Source organism: Mycteria americana, chromosome 4 (assembly GCF_035582795.1).
Source record: "Mycteria americana isolate JAX WOST 10 ecotype Jacksonville Zoo and Gardens chromosome 4, USCA_MyAme_1.0, whole genome shotgun sequence".
In the NCBI taxonomy this organism is placed as follows: Eukaryota; Metazoa; Chordata; class Aves; order Ciconiiformes; family Ciconiidae; genus Mycteria; species Mycteria americana.
The window spans coordinates 12,792,231-12,812,059 of record NC_134368.1 but is presented as its reverse complement, the minus strand read 5'-3'; the positions used below and the strand labels follow the sequence as shown (position 1 = coordinate 12,812,059).

The following is a 19,829-nucleotide window of genomic DNA, read 5'->3' as shown; positions in this document are numbered from 1 at the left end:
GGAGAGGGCAAAACAGGGAAATATCAATGATTCCACTGCAAAAATCACTGTTTTGACTTAAATTGCAAATATGCAAGATGTGCCCTGCAAAATATTTGGTTTAAGTGTGAAAGTGGCACTGTTCATAAGGATTGAAGGATTGATGGTACCGTATTCAGACAATATAAGTAAAGGTACAGGCATTTTTAACATTTTGTTTTATAGCTGCTTCATTACTATTGCAATTGTTTGTGATTCTGGTCAGAGGCTGCAGGACAATAAAAACGTTAAACAAGCATAAGCTTGTTTATTTGAGCAGCAGGACCGATTTCTACACTTGCTTTCTTATTCACATCTCTGTACTGTCCCTTTCCCTGTACTGGAACAGCCTCTTCTGTGGCCCTGCAGTGAACCAGACCTGACAAATGATCTGGCTGAAGACAGCCAAATTTGGGTTTTTTTTGTCAGATTAGTCTTCAGGCAGTTCCAGTTCCCTAGCTGAGTCCCTTACACAGCTACACAAATGTTTGTCCCAGTGCAAAGAAAAAAGCAGTGTGGGAGTAGAAGCAAACAACCAAAGAAGCTGAGTATGGAAATTATCTTCACCAAACTACTGCTTCAGATTGTAAGTTGAAGCTCCAAAGACTATTTAGGCTTCAACCACGTATTTCAGCTCCTATCTTCCTAGTGAAATAACTGCAACCATTGCAAAATCTATATAAGAGTTAAGAGGATAAATACTAGGAGACAAAAACCCTTTGAAGGACTAGACTTTCATTTCCTCTACCCTTAAACTAGCAGTAGCAGAATCTTAATGTATTATTGGCACTGATACTGAAATAGTAACAAAGAAAAAAAAAAATGAATTAACCATTTAAAAGTCATCTGTAAAGACTTGGACGTTGTGTGATGTATGCCATCTTTGCCAATATACAAGGAACTGTAGTGAGGGCTTTCAGAACCTGCAATCTCTTTCCAGAAGGGATTCTTTTACACCATTTTTTTCACAGCTTTTCTGCACAATAAATTCCCTTTACCCATTTCCTCTTGGGTGTTGTTTTGTTTTCAGTATCCAGAAAACTGAATCTGGCCTCAGTGATTGCTAGAGAACATGCTGAATGTCTTAGCATGTTGTATGTGTGGAGACTGATTACATTTTAATTGTACATAAAAGGCTGTTAAACAGCTAATAAAAAACTTCCGTTTTCCAAAGTCCATCATTATAATTAGATACAGCTAACAATTCTTCTTCCCCCAGAAAGATCCTCTTCTCTCCTACAAACAATTCAGTTAAAATAAATAGCTTTCTGTCTGGCAGTGGTTTGCTGTATCTTTGATAGCTTCATTTCACTAGTTCTTCCCTTATAGCTTTTGTCTGCTCAAGAAACTGCATACACATTATCAGTGAATACAGCTGAAAGAGCTCACAGCATCTTTTACAAAGACAGGCATGTTAAACACCACTTCAGGAACTCAAAGATAACTGATTTTCAAACTCTTCGCCATGCAGATTCAGTTGGGCATCATTTCTATTTCTGGAGTGAGGAAAGCAGCAATTTGCTGCTAGTTACAACTGGACATGAAATCGGTTCACCACCGACCGATTCAGTGGCAATCATTTACTGACGTGCACTGCAGTAACAGGTAATTTTGGTAATGTTACACTAGTCAGGGTAGACAAAAATAAAAAAGAACCCAAAGGGAAGAAACAGAAATGCACATCAGCACCTACCCAAGCTCTTGCTTTATGTCCCTCCTCTTATGCCTGCCATGTATTTTACTGAAAAGCCCCTGGATCCCAAATACCCAGAGTTTTTTTCAGTGGTTGTTTTTTTCCTCAGCTACTTCCATTTTGGGACCTCAGTGAACAGCACATTTCAAAGACTGCCAGAGCACTAGCAACAGGTGGACATTTTTATATTATAAAAATAAAGACTGAAGCACTTGCATCCCCTGGTGGCAGTCTGATTTATTTTTTGGTAACCACAAAACCAGTCTAAACTCTCCATAAGAAAAAACTGAGTTCTATTTTTAACAATTTATGTATTGATTACACAAATTGTTGTAAATGACAGAGAGAAAGAAAAATATTTTAAAATATTCTAAAGTGATTTTGTCTTTTTTGTCAGGGTAGCTGAAGTTACAAAGCCTTGCAAAACCCATGTGATTTTTGGACATTCCAATTATGAAGCTATGAGAATTATTTGGAAAGACAGACTTAGAAGGAGCAGGCTAGTCAATTGGATTTACACTGCAAAAATTCCCACATTACTTCTGAAATTCTTTCTCTTACTGAAAACATTACACTCTGTGTTAGCAGGAAACCAGCCTTCAGCCAAATGACCCAAGAGATTAATTGTTTTCCAAAGCCAGAAGGGACAACTACAATCACCTACTCTGTTCTCTTACATAGCATAAATCAATGGCATTTTCCAGGGAAGCTCTGGAATTTCTTCCCCATGTCCTACATAAATGTTCAGGAGCTTAACTCTCTATACCCATATTGAAAATTAGTAGCATAAACTTCTTGAAGTGCAGGAGCAAAACCTGACATCTCTGCCAGAGATGACAGACTCTGATCTTCACTCTGACCATTTATCCTGAGTGTAACTACATGGAAATAGATCTGATTTACTAAGTGCCCATGGTAGTTGAACCAGACTTCACACATACATTCAAAAAACTGGCAAAGCATGCAGCAGAGACTAACACTTGTAGTCACAGCATAATGGAATGTTTTCTCATCACCACATACAACAGGATCCTATAGTGCACAAGAACTGCAGGTTGTGCTTTCTCTGGGATAAGCTAGGATATAACATTACTAAACTGCTTAGCAGAACACCTTGACAAGGCAGTGTCTGGTGGCCCAGGATGAAATGTCTCCCCGTGAATCTTGGCATTTTGCAGATAATGCAACCAAGGGTCCATCTTCTAGAGTGGCACAGCTTGTCCTCTCTGCAAACAAATGCAGAGCTATGAAGCTACTGCTTCTCCAGTCCCCATCCAGGACTTCATGTACCTCTCAGAAGCAATGTGTACAAGTCCTGACATGTTTGACAGCTCAGTGTGAGCAGAAAGCTTGGAAAGTGAAAACTAGTTCTCTACTTCTTGTGAGCAATGTTGCCATCTAGCCTCAGACCTCTCCAAAGAAAATAGTTGAGGCAGATCAGGAACACAGGCTCCTACAGTTTTGAGCTGAATGAAGGGTATCTATTGGTAAACTTGGGCTCCCTCATCCCTCTATCTTAATCTGCAGGTGCTGTCTTGGACTTAAGCTTTCTAGTGCAGGGACTGTCTTAATCCATACTTAAGAGATCTAGATCCATAACTGGGGCTCCTCAGGCACTACTGTTAGCAGAAAATAATATTTTTTTAAAGCAGCATATGCAAAGTAAACAGAAATATTAGAATGCCCTATGATTGCTTTAAATGACATGTGATGTCATAACTAAGATAAGGGATTCCATCTGACATTAAGATAAGAAGTTATTGGTATCTCTTATTTACAGTGTATTATGTGGATTATCATTTCAGATTATTCAGTTATTATCGATATTTTAAGAAATGCTCTGTTTTTTCCCAGTAGATCAAAAGATAAATGGATTTTAAAATTATGTGCATTTTGATGTCATGTGACAAGCACACTCTTCTCCTTCCTTGTGTTGCATATAAAACTATGCTGCAAATTAAGAATGAACAGCAGAATTTGACCATTTCTACAGAAATATGAAGCTGAATTACACTTCGATTACTCAGGCCCATGTTGCTGTGCCATCTGGTGGCTACTAGTTTGTAACGCAGATGCACGCAAAAATACCTACCAAAACCCAAATCCCCTTCTTTTCCAGGCCTTTTCTCACATTTTTCCTCTATAAAACTTCACTTTCTGTATGTTTTTTTTTTTCTTTATTTCATCTATGTCTTCAGGCAACAGAGCATCAATGAGACTGATCTACATAATTATAAAAGTCAGTGCTATTTTTGCCACTACAGGCTATTTGGGACATCAGGAGGAGGCTGGTACAGACAACAAACTACAAAAGACCTACGACCTTCTGGAAAGCCAGTCAAAGCCATTATATTTGAAAGCAGCATACCTTAGGATGTTTTCCTGGTTTGGGCTGGGACAGAGTTAATTTTCTTCCTAGTAGCTGGTATAGTGCTGTGTTTTGGATTTAGCATGAGAATACTGCGATAACACACTGATGTTTTACTTGTTGCTAAGCAGTGTTTATACTAAGTCAAGGACTTTTCAGCTTCCCATACTCTGCCAACAAGGAGGTGCACAAGAGGCTGGGAGGGAGCATAGCCAGGACAGCTGACCCAAACTGGCCAAAGGGCTATTCCATACCATATGATGTCATGCTCAGTATAGAAACTGGGGGGAGTTGGCCGGGGGGCAGCGATTGCTGCTCAGGGACTGGCTGGGCATCAGTCGGCAGGTGGTGAGCAGTTGCATCACTTGTTTTTCCTGTGTTTTGTTCCTCTTGCTCTCTCTTGTTGTTTTGCTTTTCATTACAATTATTTATTATTATTATTATTATTATTATTATTATTATAATATTTCAATTATTAAACTGTTCTTATCTCAACCCATGAGTTTTCTTACTTTTGCTCTTCAGATTCTCTCCCCCATCCCACCAGGGGGGATGGTGAGAGAGAAGCTGTGTGGGGCTTAGTTGCCGACTGGGGTTAAACCACGACAGATGTCTATACTTTGTTTACTGGCATGGCATGTTAGGAAGGACAATACATGTATCTATAACGAACTGAATCAACAGAAAGACGTAAATCTGAGGCGTAAAGAAATGACCCCCCCCTTACTATTTTAGGTCTCTATCTTTACACAGAGCTATGTAACTAACACAGGAGTTTAAATCATAATTTTTACATAATGGCTGTTTTAATGCGGAAATCTACCTCTATTTCCTCACTGTCTCTCCTCCCCATCTGATGCCTTTGGTTAGCAGAGACACAGTAAGGCCACTGAAGTCCGTGACTCAGAAAGGCAGAAAGGGAGCCCAGGTACTTTTTTGTTTCAACTGTACACAGAGAATACAGAAAAAAATAACTAACCTTCTCCTTCTCTTCTGCAGTGAACAGGATTAGTCCAGAAATCCCATGGTTTAAACAAGATACCTAGTTTCTCTTCTGGGTCTCATTAATCTTACATCTTTACTAACAATAAACCTTGTCTGTGGACCTCCATTAGCCTTCCTGTGGGCTGGAAATTGACAGGTAAAATAATTAAGGGCATATACCCAGATGGGTGGACAGGCTGATTAAGTTCTTTACTCAGAACTTAATGGATTTTCAGGGTTTTTTTATTATTATTGTTTTCTTTTCATTATTATTGTTGCAGAGTCTATGACTGCAAGAATGCTTGGGGATATTCACAGAGTATCAGTGTCACTTCATATTCTAAAAAGTGAGAGAAGCAGAAAGACTATGGTTATTCAGATAGAAAATACTGAAATTCAAGATTTTTCAATCTGGGGGTTTTTTTAGAAATACCAACAACTTAAAACCACTAGTGAATATCTCAGAAGTAAAGACAGAACTGACACAGAATATTTGCATCACTACAGTGTGATATAATGTAGAATGCTTCCTCCTTCAAATGGATTGACTTACCCATTATCCAACCCATTCTGCCCAAGTTTCTTTCCTATGTCGCCTACCATCACACCTGGCATTGGTAGGAGAGTTTTAGTATCTCGAATCTGCATAGAAGTGGAACGAAACATTATTTCAGTTGTGGAACAATAGAAGTTATTGGCTGAACTTTTCAAACAGTGAAAACATTCCCAACTTGTATTCTGTTATTAATGCTAAAGAAAGCTCTTTGTTTTTTTCAAGCACGTAATCCTGGATATAACTTGTACTTACGTATCCTCTCATTCAGGACATAGATCCCTTAATGAAAATCACTTTGGCAATATGATGCTAATTACATCACTGTGTTCAATATGCCTTTACACTGATGACTGCATTGAAGCCTTCTTCAGGTGTACACAGATATAGTAGGAATCAATGGAACTTTTATGTAACAATGAGCTCTGAGATATTCCCCTATTTTGTAACAAATTCTGTTCAGTCTCCAACTAGTTCATTTTACTATGCATAACTTCTCTACTGCATTGCCATATTTTCTGATGCCTTTAATCTTATAAACTGATCTCTGTGGTAGAAGCTTGCAGATTTCATGGAGATCAGCCTGCAGCATTGGCAGACATAAATCATCCTAAGCCTCATCCAAGACTTTCAGGACTTCATATAGCATAGGTTGGTCCTAACTATATAGGTAGGATGATAATCTGGAGGCGTTTCAGCTCTTTTGTATTTTTCAGAATTTTTTGCAGAAAACTGACAGTATAAAACTGGCTGTACAACCATCACAAAATCAGTGAACATTTAAAAACAGTACACTTGTTACAATTGCAATAAATGTTGAAGGCATAAATTAAAGAATCTGCTGGTCAGATAACAGCATAACAGAAAGTCTTTAATTTAAACCCACTCCCCCCAAAAATAAAAAAAGATCAGCAATATTTGTACCCTACCTGTACAATAAAGGAATGTAATCCTTGGCACTGTCCATCAGGAGTATAGAGCTGGGCGTACACAACTGCATGAGTGGCATGTTTCCCCATATTACCAACCCAGAACTTTGCAGCTTCAAAGTCAGGAGTATTGATGATAAATTCCTGTAGCCAGGAAAGAAAGGAGCAAATTTTATAAACCAAAAATCAACACACGGCTATTTTCTTTTTTTTTTGCATGACCATAGTAACACTTTGAAAACATCTATTAATTGCCAGGGTTTCATTCTGTGCTCCACTCCCACAGCTGAGATCTCTCTTATTGTGTTCAACTTTGGAGAGAATACATGTAGCTAGGAAAAATTTAGAGCTGAAAAAGTTCATTACTTCATTGTAAAGCCTGAAATTCAGCCTTTAATTGCTCACTTAAGCAGTTAAAAAAAGTAAAGCAAAGTGATGGACTCAGAAGCATTTCCTGGATTTTAGGTTAAGCTGAGCTATGTATGAGTCCACGTGACGGACTGTGAGGGCTGTTTCAGCTGTGAGGGCTGAAACCTATGCAGGGACCACCTCCTCCTTACGCAGTTTTGTATGGAAAGGAAGCCTGGTTGACAGTGTGAAAGGCAGCATGCTTCCCAGTTTGGACAACTGGAGGACCATGAGTAGTGGGAATTCTGAAGAATACATGCATCCTGAAATGTAGACATAGCTTCAGCATTCAGATTTTTAGATTCCAAATAGCGTGCTTTCTGGATGTAAAAGAAATCTGAACTCAGAGCTTCATGATCTTAACAAAGATTTAGTCATTTCAGTCACTTTTACTGCAGTGCACCAGCCTAAAACTCAATTTATTTCAATGGAACTTTTCATGCTGCCAATCTCACAAGTTTTGGTTTTGTGGTTTTTGGGTTTTTTTTCCTGGAAAGGGATTTGATCATCCATGTTGCATAAATGCTCACTGAATTGCTTGTATATGAAAAAATGCAGTTGTCCTACTGAAGAATATAAAATCTTGTTTCAAATCTGTGACTCTCATTTCTCATTCTTCTCAAGCCACTTTATGATGTGACATTGTTGTTGACAGTAATAGCACCTAGTTCTGTATATTACAGTGCAATAAAATGGCATCATCTTCGGGCGAGATGATAAGCCTACCTTCTTGGGACATTAAATAACACATTTTAAATTCAACTTGGCACAAACCAAGCATGTACATTACAGAGAGAGAGAGAAAGTTCTATCAGCCTCATCTCTTAATTTCTATTTCTTCTCCCTTAATGTAAAACTACAATGAGTTCTATTCATTTACTGAAAAAATGTTAGGACAATGAATTTATTTCTGCAGTAGTGTTGATTTCAGAAAACAATTTATTAATAGTAAGCACTATCCTAATGGAAAAAGCAGTTTATTGTCTTCTTCTTTGGGTCTCTTTGATAGTCTTGTTATCTCTTTTTTGTATTTCTTTTTCTAATCCTCAGGAAATAATCCTAATCTGTGTATATAAAGCCTTCATATTTAAAGACAAAAGACAATTTAATCCGCTTGTCCAACTATTCCTTAAGAGAGACAACAAAGGAGAAGGATGCTATCCTTATTTTATATCAGAACCAGAAGAGAAAGAAAGAAAGAAAATAGAAATTGCTGGCTTTGTTGTAAATATTTATAATAATATAAATATTTGAGGGTTTTTTTTACATTTGGAGTTGAACTTGATGGTTTCTTGTTAATCAAAGAAATCCCTGAATCATTCTGTCCTGTTAGTAAGTAACAGAGCTTAAGTGTCAAACATTATTCCTGTGCATTAAGGACTAACCTGAGTGCTATGATCAAATGTGGCAGTAGTCCGTATGCCTTTGGTATTAGTTCCATGGCTGAGTTCAGTCAGAGCAAAACATCCAAAAATCTAAATAAGGAGATATAAGGCACAGTTCAAGACCACTTTATTACAGCAATTAAAACTGTAAGATTTTCAAATGATTGCAAATTCAGCTGTTGGAAAGTAACTTGCAATTGCAAGAAACCAATCAAATCTAACCCTAAGGCTAGGACATCATGCCTGCAGTAGAGTAACAGGTATTTTTTTCCTTTGCTGATGGCTGACTCATTCAGGCAGGTACAGATTATTACATCCACTGACTAAATTTTCAGCTGTCTGGGTTGAAAGAACTGTTGTGTGGTGAAAATCGGCAAGTCTGCTTGCATTACAAGGAGTTCTGGGAACTCCCAAAGTTAGGGGAAAAACAGAACAAGGCTGTTTTTTTTTAAATTGCAAATAGCCTACATTATTGAAGGGGATAATTTTATATCAGATCAATGTATGGATACAGTTGGTTCTCAGCAGCATTTGGGAACACTGCCTGCTTGAAGCCATACTGAAAAGTGGATGCTGCAACCCCTTACCCTAGACTGGTTTGGCCTGTAGTACATATTCTTCAGTAACAAACATTTGAAAAGCAAGTGAGAATAAAAAAACAAAACAAACCAAAAAACTAAAGCCTCAGGCAAAATTATTCTGACAAATACATATCCTAAGGCTTTTGCTTAGACTGAGAGTCATTAAAAGAATTCATCCTGATCTTCAGCATGGGGTATCCAATCAGAACTACGTAGCAGTATATTGTTGTCTATGAGCAGACAGATAAACACACAATTTCAGAAAATTAAATAAGAAAGGAAGGTGAATGGTTGGCAAAAAAAAAAGATAAGCAGCGATGAAGAATAACAAAAGAAGCATGAAGCTCAGTTTGGGTGTGCTCAGCATGTACATCTTGCAAAATCAAAGAGGGTCAGGCCAGACGGTGAATGCTGCCCACATGGCCAAATGGCATAGACAGGAGAAATTGTTTAGGATTGGCTCCTTCTATATCAGATAGGCTGCACTTATTCTGCAGAGTACTTGGTCCTAAGTTTCCATGGGACTCCATGTGGTGTTTCTGTGGCATTAAGACATTATTATTTTCCATTTTATAGCATCAGAATGGAATTTTTATAGCATCATGGCAAGGGTATGTATTGCACAGGGTATGATGTAGATGCGGGAGGTAGGAGTCTTCAAGCGTGCAAAACTTGCTGGGATACTCTTAAATGACTGTGGACGGAGACTAAACTGGTGTAGTGTCATCTATACTGCCTTTTGGGAGAAGTCCCCAAACTTTGTCTGCATGTTAACTTGGACAGTCTAAAACAGATCCAGGAAGTGGTGTAATAGCTAGCAGTGAAGACAGTCAGGGCTCAGTGCTTGAATCTGCTCCTTGGTCTTTTCTTTTGCTATTTAGAAGTACCTAGGTACATAAAGAGATCAGAAATAACACAAAGGTGCAGGTAGTGCCACGGTTCTGACGGTGCCCGTTTCTCACAAGTTATAAAAAAAAAATTTACCTCCATGCTATAAACTTGTTTCACAAAGTCTGCAAACCTCTTAGAAGCACCCAAAATTGTACCTGCAAATACCTGTAAAAACAGAGAATTATGAATGAGATCAGTGACCCCGTGATGGAAAGCACAAATTGCACATGCGTAATAATTTGTAACAATGATGGCTGTTAAAGAGACCAGGGAAAGTAGGCTGCACAGTAAACTACTGCTTAGACTATAGCTGGACCAGGTAAGTCAGGATTTGATCTTGTCAAGGCCCCTTTACAGACGACTGAACTTTTCAGAGCTCTAACCTGTCCAAGCCTTCACTGCAAACTCTTAAAAATGCTTAATGAGCTCACTTTCCACTTGTTCTTACTGACGTTCCCTTGAGCAAAGTAAAACTTTAAGACTGTTCTAGTTTGTTTTACTGCAAATGGATAGGGAACTGAAGGTAGCTGCTTCAAGATCAGACAAGAACACTGTTTTTAACCTTCAGTTTTTCTAGATGGATATGCACATAAAAAACCCTATAATTCCCAGACCGTCCCCTGCCATGTGAATAGTAGTAATTAATTAATTAATTCAACTAATATTTCTTGACCAGCTATGTCAAGTATTCTTTCTGAGAGACTCATCTAGGGAGCAACTGATGAACAGAATCCCCGCCATCAATGTCAGTGAGAAACTTTACACTGTTTTCCATTCCTTCTGGATTCTGCCCTGAATCAAGACACTGAGGGTTAGGCAAGGAAGTTTCTGATACCTGTATCTGTAGCAAAGACACAGCCACCAAATAGGGCCCAACAACCAAGTTCTTTGGCTGCTACTGCCCTAGAGAGGAGGCAGAGGAGTGGACAAAAGAAGGTGGAACTGTAGGCATCAAAATATCTTTCTGTAGCTCTGTCTATACTGCTCCACCTTTACTTGCCAGGTGGGATTCCAGTGGAGACAGGGCTTAATGACAAAGAGCTACTAACTTCATCCCACAGCTCTCTGATTCTTCTAAAAGTTAAACTGAATTCTATTTTTTAAAACAAAGGACTGGGAAAAGATATAGCTTTAATAAAATAGGCAGAAAGCAACAGAATTATGGTATTACAAGACACTTAAATTCAAATATACACCACTATACCCTTTGAACTGTACTTACACCACAATGTAAGAAATACTGGAGACATGGAGACCAATCGTACATTCCTATAAAGATCACCATATTAAATATCTTTAATGGGTTCTCTATGATCTCTTGCTGAGTTACAAAATCATACTCGAAGAGTTTTTTACAGCGCAGGAATGTCAGCTCCTGATATTTCTCACGGCACAACTCTTCTCCAGGATGACGTGCAAAGAGAGGATCACTTTCCAGAGCAGAGAAGATTCTGTTCTTGAGGGGGAAAAAACTGACATGAGAATGTTATCTAAAAGCATTAACAAAACAAGTTAATGTTATTCTTGGTTAATACTAGGCCTCAAACTACAATCGTTTGATAGAAGATGTAAATTTATAAAACCAAAACTCCAGAGAATTAAAAAATAGTCTGTCATTGTATATACAGTTCAGGCAGATAAATTTTATGAAGGCTCCTTTGTCATGAAGTAGTAAGTGTGGGACTGATTCACTCTGAATGTAAGAGAACAGTTTGGTAAAACTTGCTTTTTATAGCAGCTTCATTATTTTACTATATGAAGCCGATGGCAGGATCTAAAGGGCAATGGCCCTCAATCTGAGGATAAAGGTAAAACTCCAGGGGTTACACTCTGCTACAAATATGCCATAATGGTAAAGCCATTAAGCTACCACAACTGCTCTGTTCCCAGATGAAAGTAGAAATGTACTCCATTTAATGGAATCATCATATGCAGCCATTCGATAATGGGATGTGCATCTTTTAATGTTTTAATTTGGATTTTTTTTCGTTAGATTACATACTATGGCATTTTTTTTACATCAGATCTCTGTGTCTTCAAGATATCCACATCTTCTTAATTGTCTGTCATGTAATTTAGAAAAAAAAAATGCAGTGCCTTCGGCAAAATCTTTTAAAAAGGTTTTTAAAGTCCTTTCCTCCCCTCTGAAGAGAATGATGCAGTAAGAAGGAAGAAAACCAGAAGATTTCCTGTGCTTTTCTTTGAAAGGTAGGGTCATTCCCTCTCTCTGTATGAACACTATTTGCCCATACAGCTTTGAAACTCCTTCAGACACAGAGCACTTGTGTTTTTTCCATGCTCTTAAGCGTATCGATCAGATGCAGAACAAGGCATTTTTGATTTCACTGACCTACCTCCTAAGATTAGCTTAATTCCATGTAAATCTATACCAGCTTCAAAAAAGCCAGTTCTTTCTCCTCCTCCATCTCCAAATCATGCATTCCCACACCATCTCTTGCGCTGCAATTAATCTCTTTTTTTGGTAGGGTTAGCTTTCAGCGAGGTAGGCATGCTAATTTGTCCAACTGCAGTGCCACATAAGCATTAATGCAAGCACAGAAGATCATAGGAAATTATGTCAGGTCAAAGGAAGACAGAAATACTATGACAGTGGCATGAACTTAGCTCATCTTAAGTGCATTGTAAAACCATGGCATATACGATTTAATACAAACAGTACAGTAAAGAAATATGGTAGAATATAGTTCTCAGTTTGAAATGAAGTTCTGTAATGTAGCACCTGCTGGTGTCCCCTGTACTGATGTTCAGTAATGAAATGAGCCTTATGAGACAGCAAAGTAGGTTGCTTAAAAGTTCAGTTCTGTTCTGAAAATCGGATGTGCAAAACCAGTTTATTCATGCTCCATATCTACAGAGTATTATTAAAGTAAATAGTCTCCCTTTGAAAATCACATACTTGCTTCTACTGATAAGGTATCTCCAAAATTAAAACACATTTACAATTCTTCCAAAGTTTACCTTAAGCTGGATGATATCTTCGCCATCTAGGAACACTGCCATCTCCTTCCAGTTGAAGGAAGCTTTCTTACGATATTTGCAAAGCGGTCCTTTAGGGAAATCTGGTAGCAAAGTATCCCATGAACTTTGGTTGCCAGTGGCTTCCTTCAGATTCAGTGTGGATGCCATTGTTAGCTAAACTGCACCAAACAAGAAAAGATACATCACGAACTGAAGCACTGCAGATGTCTAATTTTTAATAATAAAAAGAAATCAAAGGGGTTGTTAATTAAATCCATAGACTTGTTCAAATGTATGAGTACAGCAGTGCAGAGACAACTAAAAGCTTGCCATTCCATTTTTCTAATTCAATTGGCTTGGTATAAGCTAAACCTTTAAAAATGAACAAAATATGAAACAGGGACACCATTGGTTAGTATTGCATAATAAGAAAGGGAGGATGAGATAAAAGATCCAGGCAAGAAAATAACATGTCTTAAATAACATAATGTGAATAATTGTTACCTCGCTTCTAACTTAAATACAAAATAATAAAATATTAAAGCACCCAAACATGTATACAAAGCCCTGTTCAAACGCAGAAGATGTCTGTATTATCTCCACATTGCTAGTCAACATTTAAACAACTTTTAACTGGGCATATCTGCCCAGGCCATTAGGAGTATGGCACAGAAACAAGTAGGTGGCTTTACAGAGGGGAAACATAAATGGCATGTTGGTTATATGCTAAGGTTTGTTTTTATATAACTGAAGCGATGAGCCGCTGTTCATGCATAAACACAAGACAGAAGACAACAGGGAAACAGTAGGAACTCTGCCCTTATCTTCCACTGGTTGAAGATATGAAAGAGTAAGTGGGCAATAAAACCTTTATTTCATGTACACCAATTGCAAGAAACAAATTTCTGTAAAATTCTGCACATTTGCATCTCCTTTGCCTAATTTAATCTTGTCCAGAACTGGGTTAGCTCCCACAGATCCACTTGGCTATGTGAGCACTATGCTACCTGGGCATATCTGCCCAGGCCATTAGGAGTATGGCACAGAAACAAGTAGGTGGCTTTACAGAGGGGAAACATAAACACCTCCAGCCCTGTATACTATTCCATTGCTTTGATATGGTGAACATTTAGAATCGTGAAACTAGAACAATATCAACATGTTGTCCATTACTTAACATTGACTTGAACAGAACAGACGAATAGGACAAGCAGGAGGCCCTGTCTGCAAGGGGTCTGTAAAAGGTACAGAGTAAACCTGCATAAAGGAAGTCAAATAAAACTATCACAGTAGTGACTTCTACAAAACACATTAAACTACAGGGCTTTTCTTCTACATGGATAATGCAGTTCTGGAAAATTGTAAGCATGTAGGTATGCATTTCTCTTAAGTGTCACATTGCCACACTCAAGAATAAATTTAAAATAATACAAAGTACAAACTTTGCAACCACACTTAAACTTCACTTTTCCTTCTTTCTTCCCTAAAGTTTAAATTTTCATTTCTGTTATGTGGTGGCTTATAACATTTTTAGTCTGTCTTCTCACTAAACATTTTTTTCTGAATACATTTTTTCTGTGCTGAGTTGACCTCAGGCTCAGGTGTATGTCATCAAAAGCAGTAAGGCCCCATGAAGTCTGCTAGCATTTTGCTGTGTATATCTATAGGTCACACAAGTGCATTGCAAAACTTCACAGAACCAGGAGAATTTCATTACCAGTAGGTACAATTGCACTGGTTTTGGAGAGAAGGGGAATCTCGCTTTGTGTTAGAACCTGGCCCAAAGAGTAAGGGCTTATGCCTCTGCTGCTTCCAGAAGCAGATGTTGGAGTGCCCTCTGCTGCTACCTGCTCATATCACATCCAGCAATTTCTGTCACTTCATGCAGATGGCAGAGATCTGTGATATGCTTGTAAGATGCAAAAATGATCAGGCAGGGGAACAGAAGCTGGACACATTATAACAAGGTGACTGGCTGGAAGAAGCAATTCTCAAAGCTACTGGGAGGACATCCAGACCCAGGGCTGGCCAAGGGCTCAGTATAGAATCATAGAATCAGTAAGGTTGGAAAAGACCTCTAAGATCATCTAGTCTAACCGTCACGCCAACACCTCCATGCCTACTAAACCATGTCCTGAAGTGCCACATCTACACGTTTTTTTAACTCCTCCAGGGATGGGGACTCAACCACCTCTCTGGGCAGCCTGTTCCAATGCTTGACCACCCTTGCAGTAAAGAAATTTTTCCTAATATCCAATCTAAACCTCCCCTGGTGCAACTTGAGGCCATTTCCTCTTGTCCTATCTCCAGTTACTTGGGAGAAGAGACTGACGCCCACCTCTCTACAACCTCCTTTCAGGCAGTTGTAGAGAGCGATAAGGTCTCCCCTCAGCCTCTGCTTCTCCAGGCTGAACAACCCCAGTTCCCTCAGCCGCTCCTCATCAGACTTGTGCTCCAGACCCTTCACCAGCTTCGTTGCCCTTCTCTGGACACGCTCCAGCACCTCAAGGTCTCTCTTGTATTGAGGGACCCAAAACTGAACACAGGATTCGAGGTGCGGCCTCACCAGTGCCGAGTACAGGGGCACGATCACTTCCCTACTCCTGCTGGCCACACTATTGCTGATACAAGCCAGGATGCTATTAGCCACCTGGGCACACTGCTGGCTCATGTTCAGTTGGCTGTCGACCAGCACCCCCAGGTCCTTTTCCACTGGGCAGGTTTCCAGCCACTCTTCCCCAAGCCTGTAGCATTGCATGGGGTTGTTGTGACCCAAGTGCAGGACCCAGCACTTGGCCTTGTTGAACCTCATACAATTGACCTCAGCCCATGGATCCAGCCTGTCCAGGTCCCTCTGCAGAGCCTTCCTACCCTCAAGCAGATCAACACTCCCACCCAATTTGGTGCCATCTGCAAACTTACTGAGGCCACACTCAATCCCCTCGTCCAGATCATTGGTAAAGATATTAAACAAGACTGGCCCCAAAACTGAGCCCTGGGCAACACCCCTTGTGACCTGCTGCCAACTGGATTTGATTCCATTCACCACAACTGTCTGGGCTCGGCCATCCAGCCAGTTTTTTGCCCAGCGAAGAGTACACCCGCCTAAGCCATGAGCCGCCAGCTTCTCCAGGAGAATGCTGTGGGAGACAGTGTCAAAGGCTTTACTAAAGTCCAGGTAGATAACATCTACAGCCTTTCCTTCATCCACTAGGCCGGTCACCTGGTCATAGAAGGAAATCAGGTTGGTCAAGCAGGAGCTGCCTTTCATGAACCCATGCTGGCTGGGCCTGATCCCCTGGTTGGCCTGCACATGCCTGTTGAGCACGCTCAAGATGAACCACTCCATAATCTTCCCCGGTACCGAGGTCAGGCTGACAGGCCTGTAGTTCCCCGGATCCTCCTTCCGGCCCTTCTTGTAGATGGGGGTCACATTGGCAAGCCTCCAGTCATCTGGGGCCTCCCCTGTTAACCAGGACTGCTGATAAGTGATGGAGAGTGGCTTGGCAAGCTCCTCTGCCAGCTCCCTCAGTACTCTCGGCTGGATCCCGTCCGGCCCCATAGACTTGTGAGTGTCCAGGTGGCATAGCAGGTCATTAACTGCTTCCTCCTGGACTATGGGGGGTTCATTCTGCTCTCCGTCCCTGTCTTCCAGCTCAGGGGGCTGAATGCCCTGGGGATAACTGGTCTGACTATTAAAGACTCTGAGGCAAAGAAGGCATTAAATACCTCAGCTTTTTCCTCATCCTTGGTGGCAATGTTGCCCCCCCCGCATCCAATAAAAGAGGGAGATTCTCCTTGGCTCTTTTTGTTGTTAATGTATTTGTAAAAACATTTTGTATTATCTCTTACAACAGTGGCCAGATTGAGTTCTAGCTGGGCTTTTGCATTTCTAATTTTCTCTCTGCATGACTTGACGAGATCCCTGTACTCTTCTTGAGTTGCCTGCCCCTTCTTCCAAAAGTGGTAAACTCCCCTTTTTTTCCCTGAGTCCCAGCAAAAGCTCCCTGTTCAGCTAGGCTGGTCGTCTTCCCCGCCGGTTTGTCTTACGGCACATGGGGACAGCCTGCTCCTGCGCCTTTAAGACTTCCTTCTTGAAGCATGCCCAGCCTTCCTGGACCCCTTTGCCCTTCAGGACTGTCTCCCAAAGGACTCTCTCAACCAGTGTCCTGAACAGGCCAAAGTCTGCCCTCCGGAAGTCCATGGTAGTGGTTTTGCTCACCCCCCTCCCTACTTTGCCCCAAATCAAGAACTTCATCATATCATGGTCACTAAGCCCAAGATGGCCTCCAACCACCACATCTCCCACCAGTCCTTCTCTGTTTGTAAACAGCAGGTCAAGCGAGGCACCTCCCCTGGTAGACTCACTTACCAGCTGTGTCAGGAATTTATCTTCCACACATTCCAGGAACCTCCTACACTGTTTCCTCTCTGCTGTGTTGTATTTCCACCAGGCGTCCGGTAAGTTGAAGTCCCCCACGAGAACAAGGGCTAGTGATTCTGAGACTTCTGCCAGCTGTTTATAGAATGCTTCATCTGGCTCTTCATCCTGGTTGGGTGGTCTGTAACAGACACCCAGCAGGATATCTGCCTTGTTGGCTTTCCCCCTCATCCTTAGCCATAAGCACTTGACTTTATCATCATAATTGCCGAGTTCTACACAAACAAAACACTCCCTAACATACAGGGCTACCCCACCGCCTCTCCTTCCTTGCCTATCCCTTCTGAAGAGCTTATAGCCATCCATTGCAGCACTCCAGTCATGAGAGTCATCCCACCACATTTCTGTGATGGTGACTAAGTCATAGCTATCCTGCTGCACAATGGCTTCCAGCTCCTCCTGTTTTGTTGCCCACGCTGCGTGCATTGGTGTAGATGCACTTGAGCTGGGCTATTGATTTCACTCCCAACATTGGCATGCCACCCTTAGGCTCCTCTCTAGTGAGCCTGCTTACATCCCCTTCCCACTTCAAACCTAGTTTAAAGCCCTCTCGATGAGCCCCACCAACTCATGGCCAAAAAGCCTTTTCCCCCTTTGAGATAGCTGAACTCTATCTGTCACCAGCAGGCCTGGTGCCGTGTAAAAGTCCCCATAATAAAAAACCACAAAATTTCCCCGACGGCACCAGTCTCTGAGCCACGTGTTGAGCAGGCGAGTTTTCCTGTTCCTTTCAGTACTCTTCCCTGCCACTGATGGGATTGAGGAAAACACTACCTGTGCTCCTGATCCCTCAACCAATCACCCCAGTGCCCTGAAGTCCCTTTTCATCACTTTTGGACTTCTCTCCGCAACCTCATCATAGCCAACCTGCATAACCAATAGCGGGGAATAATCAGAGGACCGTACCAGAGCAGGGAGTTTCCTAGTAACGTCTCTAACCCGGGCCCCAGGGAGGCAACAGACTTCCCTGTGGGATGGGTCTGGTCGGCATAGTACGGACTATGAACGTAATAAAGTACTGGCATTCTATTTTTTCTGTCACTTTTTTTTTCCTCATCATCTTGATATGTCTCTTGGCTATATTTCTTTTCTTTTGACCTAATCCTCTTACAGAGTTCATTTTCTAGTACAGTACAGACATAGTAGAAAAGGACTGTAGGATAGTATTTCTGCATGTGACCTCCAAATTGGTTCTAGGAAGGTGCAGTTCCAGTACTGAGCAACAGGTTTGGAAAGAAAAGAGATGGGGGGAAAAAAAGGCACTGAGAAAGAGCATTTCAACCTGAAGCCAAATAAACAGACATTACTCTTCTAACTGGAAAACAGGTAAATCAGGCAGAAATTCAAGGCTTCTGGCTCAGAACAGAGAAAAATTTACATCAAAATATTGCAGTTATTGCAGCTAACTTCATTTACATTGCAAATCAATAAGATTGCTCAAATGAGAAAACCTAAGCATTCATAAAAACCAATCCTATACTTCAAAAAAATTACAATTTCTCTGTCTTCACACAATGTTTTAATATAGTTTGGTTCCAAGCAAACAGTTTCAAAACTAATTAGGAAACCAAAACAGGCAGTTACAATAGGACTGCCCTAAAGTAACAAAGGACTGCCCTAAAGAATAATCTCAGCGTTAATTTCAGCCTTGTGCTGACATTTCGAAATCTGTGTGTGGATGTGGCAGTAAAAAATAACGCATGTTATTTTCAATTTGCTGAGAACTGCTGCAGTTTCACTGAGAAATGCTGAAGTGAAAACCTTTTTATGTGGAAGGTGCCGCTGCTGCTAGCAATTCAAATTCACGACTGGACAACAAGAACGGTATGGAAATCCCAAGGGAATATTTCCATTTGCAGTGTATTATCATCAATTATCTTGCATAATGATGACACTTGATAGCTGTCACAAATAACAATATTGTACACTTACTCTGTCAGAAATACCGTTACTCGCAAATGCAGAGCTGCTAGAAAATAAAATAAAAAACTGGTGATGGCAGTTGCCCAGAGAGAGACAACACCAGAGAGGTTAAAGGCAGGGAAGTAAACCACCTTTAAGAATCCTTTGAGATTTCGTTGCACAACCGCTATTTGAACAGTCTAAATTGAGGGTGGGGCCTCGTTTCTGCTCGGAGGGGAAAAAAAAAACAACACTACATAATGTTCTGGTTTTTACTACAAAAAATCTACCGAGAGTTGTTTCCCTGAAGAGTCGGGCAGCTAGGGGCCTGTCAGGTTGTCAGTCAGCGTTCCCAGTTTGGAGTCCGCTTTCAGAAAGGCGTTTCTACGCTGAGGTACCGTAGCCGCTGTCACAACGATACAGACTTTCCTCAAACAAAGGCTATAAATACGGTAAAATCCTCCAACCTACATTTGCTTCTGGGAGCAGACGGTACCCCGGATTTTTCAGCTGCAGTACTGCATCGCAGCAGTTTCTCACCGCGCCCCACACGGCAGCAGGTGCGGCTCACGGGGAGGGCTGACAGGAGGCGCTTCCCGCCCGCCCTGGCCGCGGCCGTTGCGCCGTGAGGCGGACAGCCCGCGGCCGCCTCGCGTAGGGCTTCAAAGGCCCGGCCTGGGGCTAAACGCCGCGGTAC

General features: G+C 41.0%; 1 protein-coding gene across 5 annotated transcripts in view; it reads right to left on the bottom strand.

Annotated features, from left to right (window-relative positions):
• ACOX3 (acyl-CoA oxidase 3, pristanoyl) overlaps positions 1-19,829 on the bottom strand; it is a 44,953-nt gene that overhangs the window by 24,985 nt on the left and 139 nt on the right. Inside the window, exons 1-7 of one of the 5 annotated variants that reach the window (XM_075499679.1) lie at positions 19,604-19,823; positions 12,790-12,968; positions 11,033-11,266; positions 9,904-9,975; positions 8,339-8,428; positions 6,546-6,689; positions 5,617-5,705 (exon numbers count right to left, since the gene is read on the bottom strand). In XM_075499679.1, coding sequence (XP_075355794.1) covers positions 5,617-5,705; positions 6,546-6,689; positions 8,339-8,428; positions 9,904-9,975; positions 11,033-11,266; positions 12,790-12,957 — 797 coding nt within the window. In that variant the 5' untranslated portion in view covers positions 12,958-12,968; positions 19,604-19,823. Of the gene's footprint in view, positions 1-5,616; positions 5,706-6,545; positions 6,690-8,338; positions 8,429-9,903; positions 9,976-11,032; positions 11,267-12,789; positions 12,969-17,161; positions 17,388-19,422; positions 19,575-19,603; positions 19,824-19,829 lie in introns of those variants that run through there. The other 4 variants (XM_075499681.1, XM_075499680.1, XM_075499678.1 and 1 more) reach the window with 4 other exon arrangements.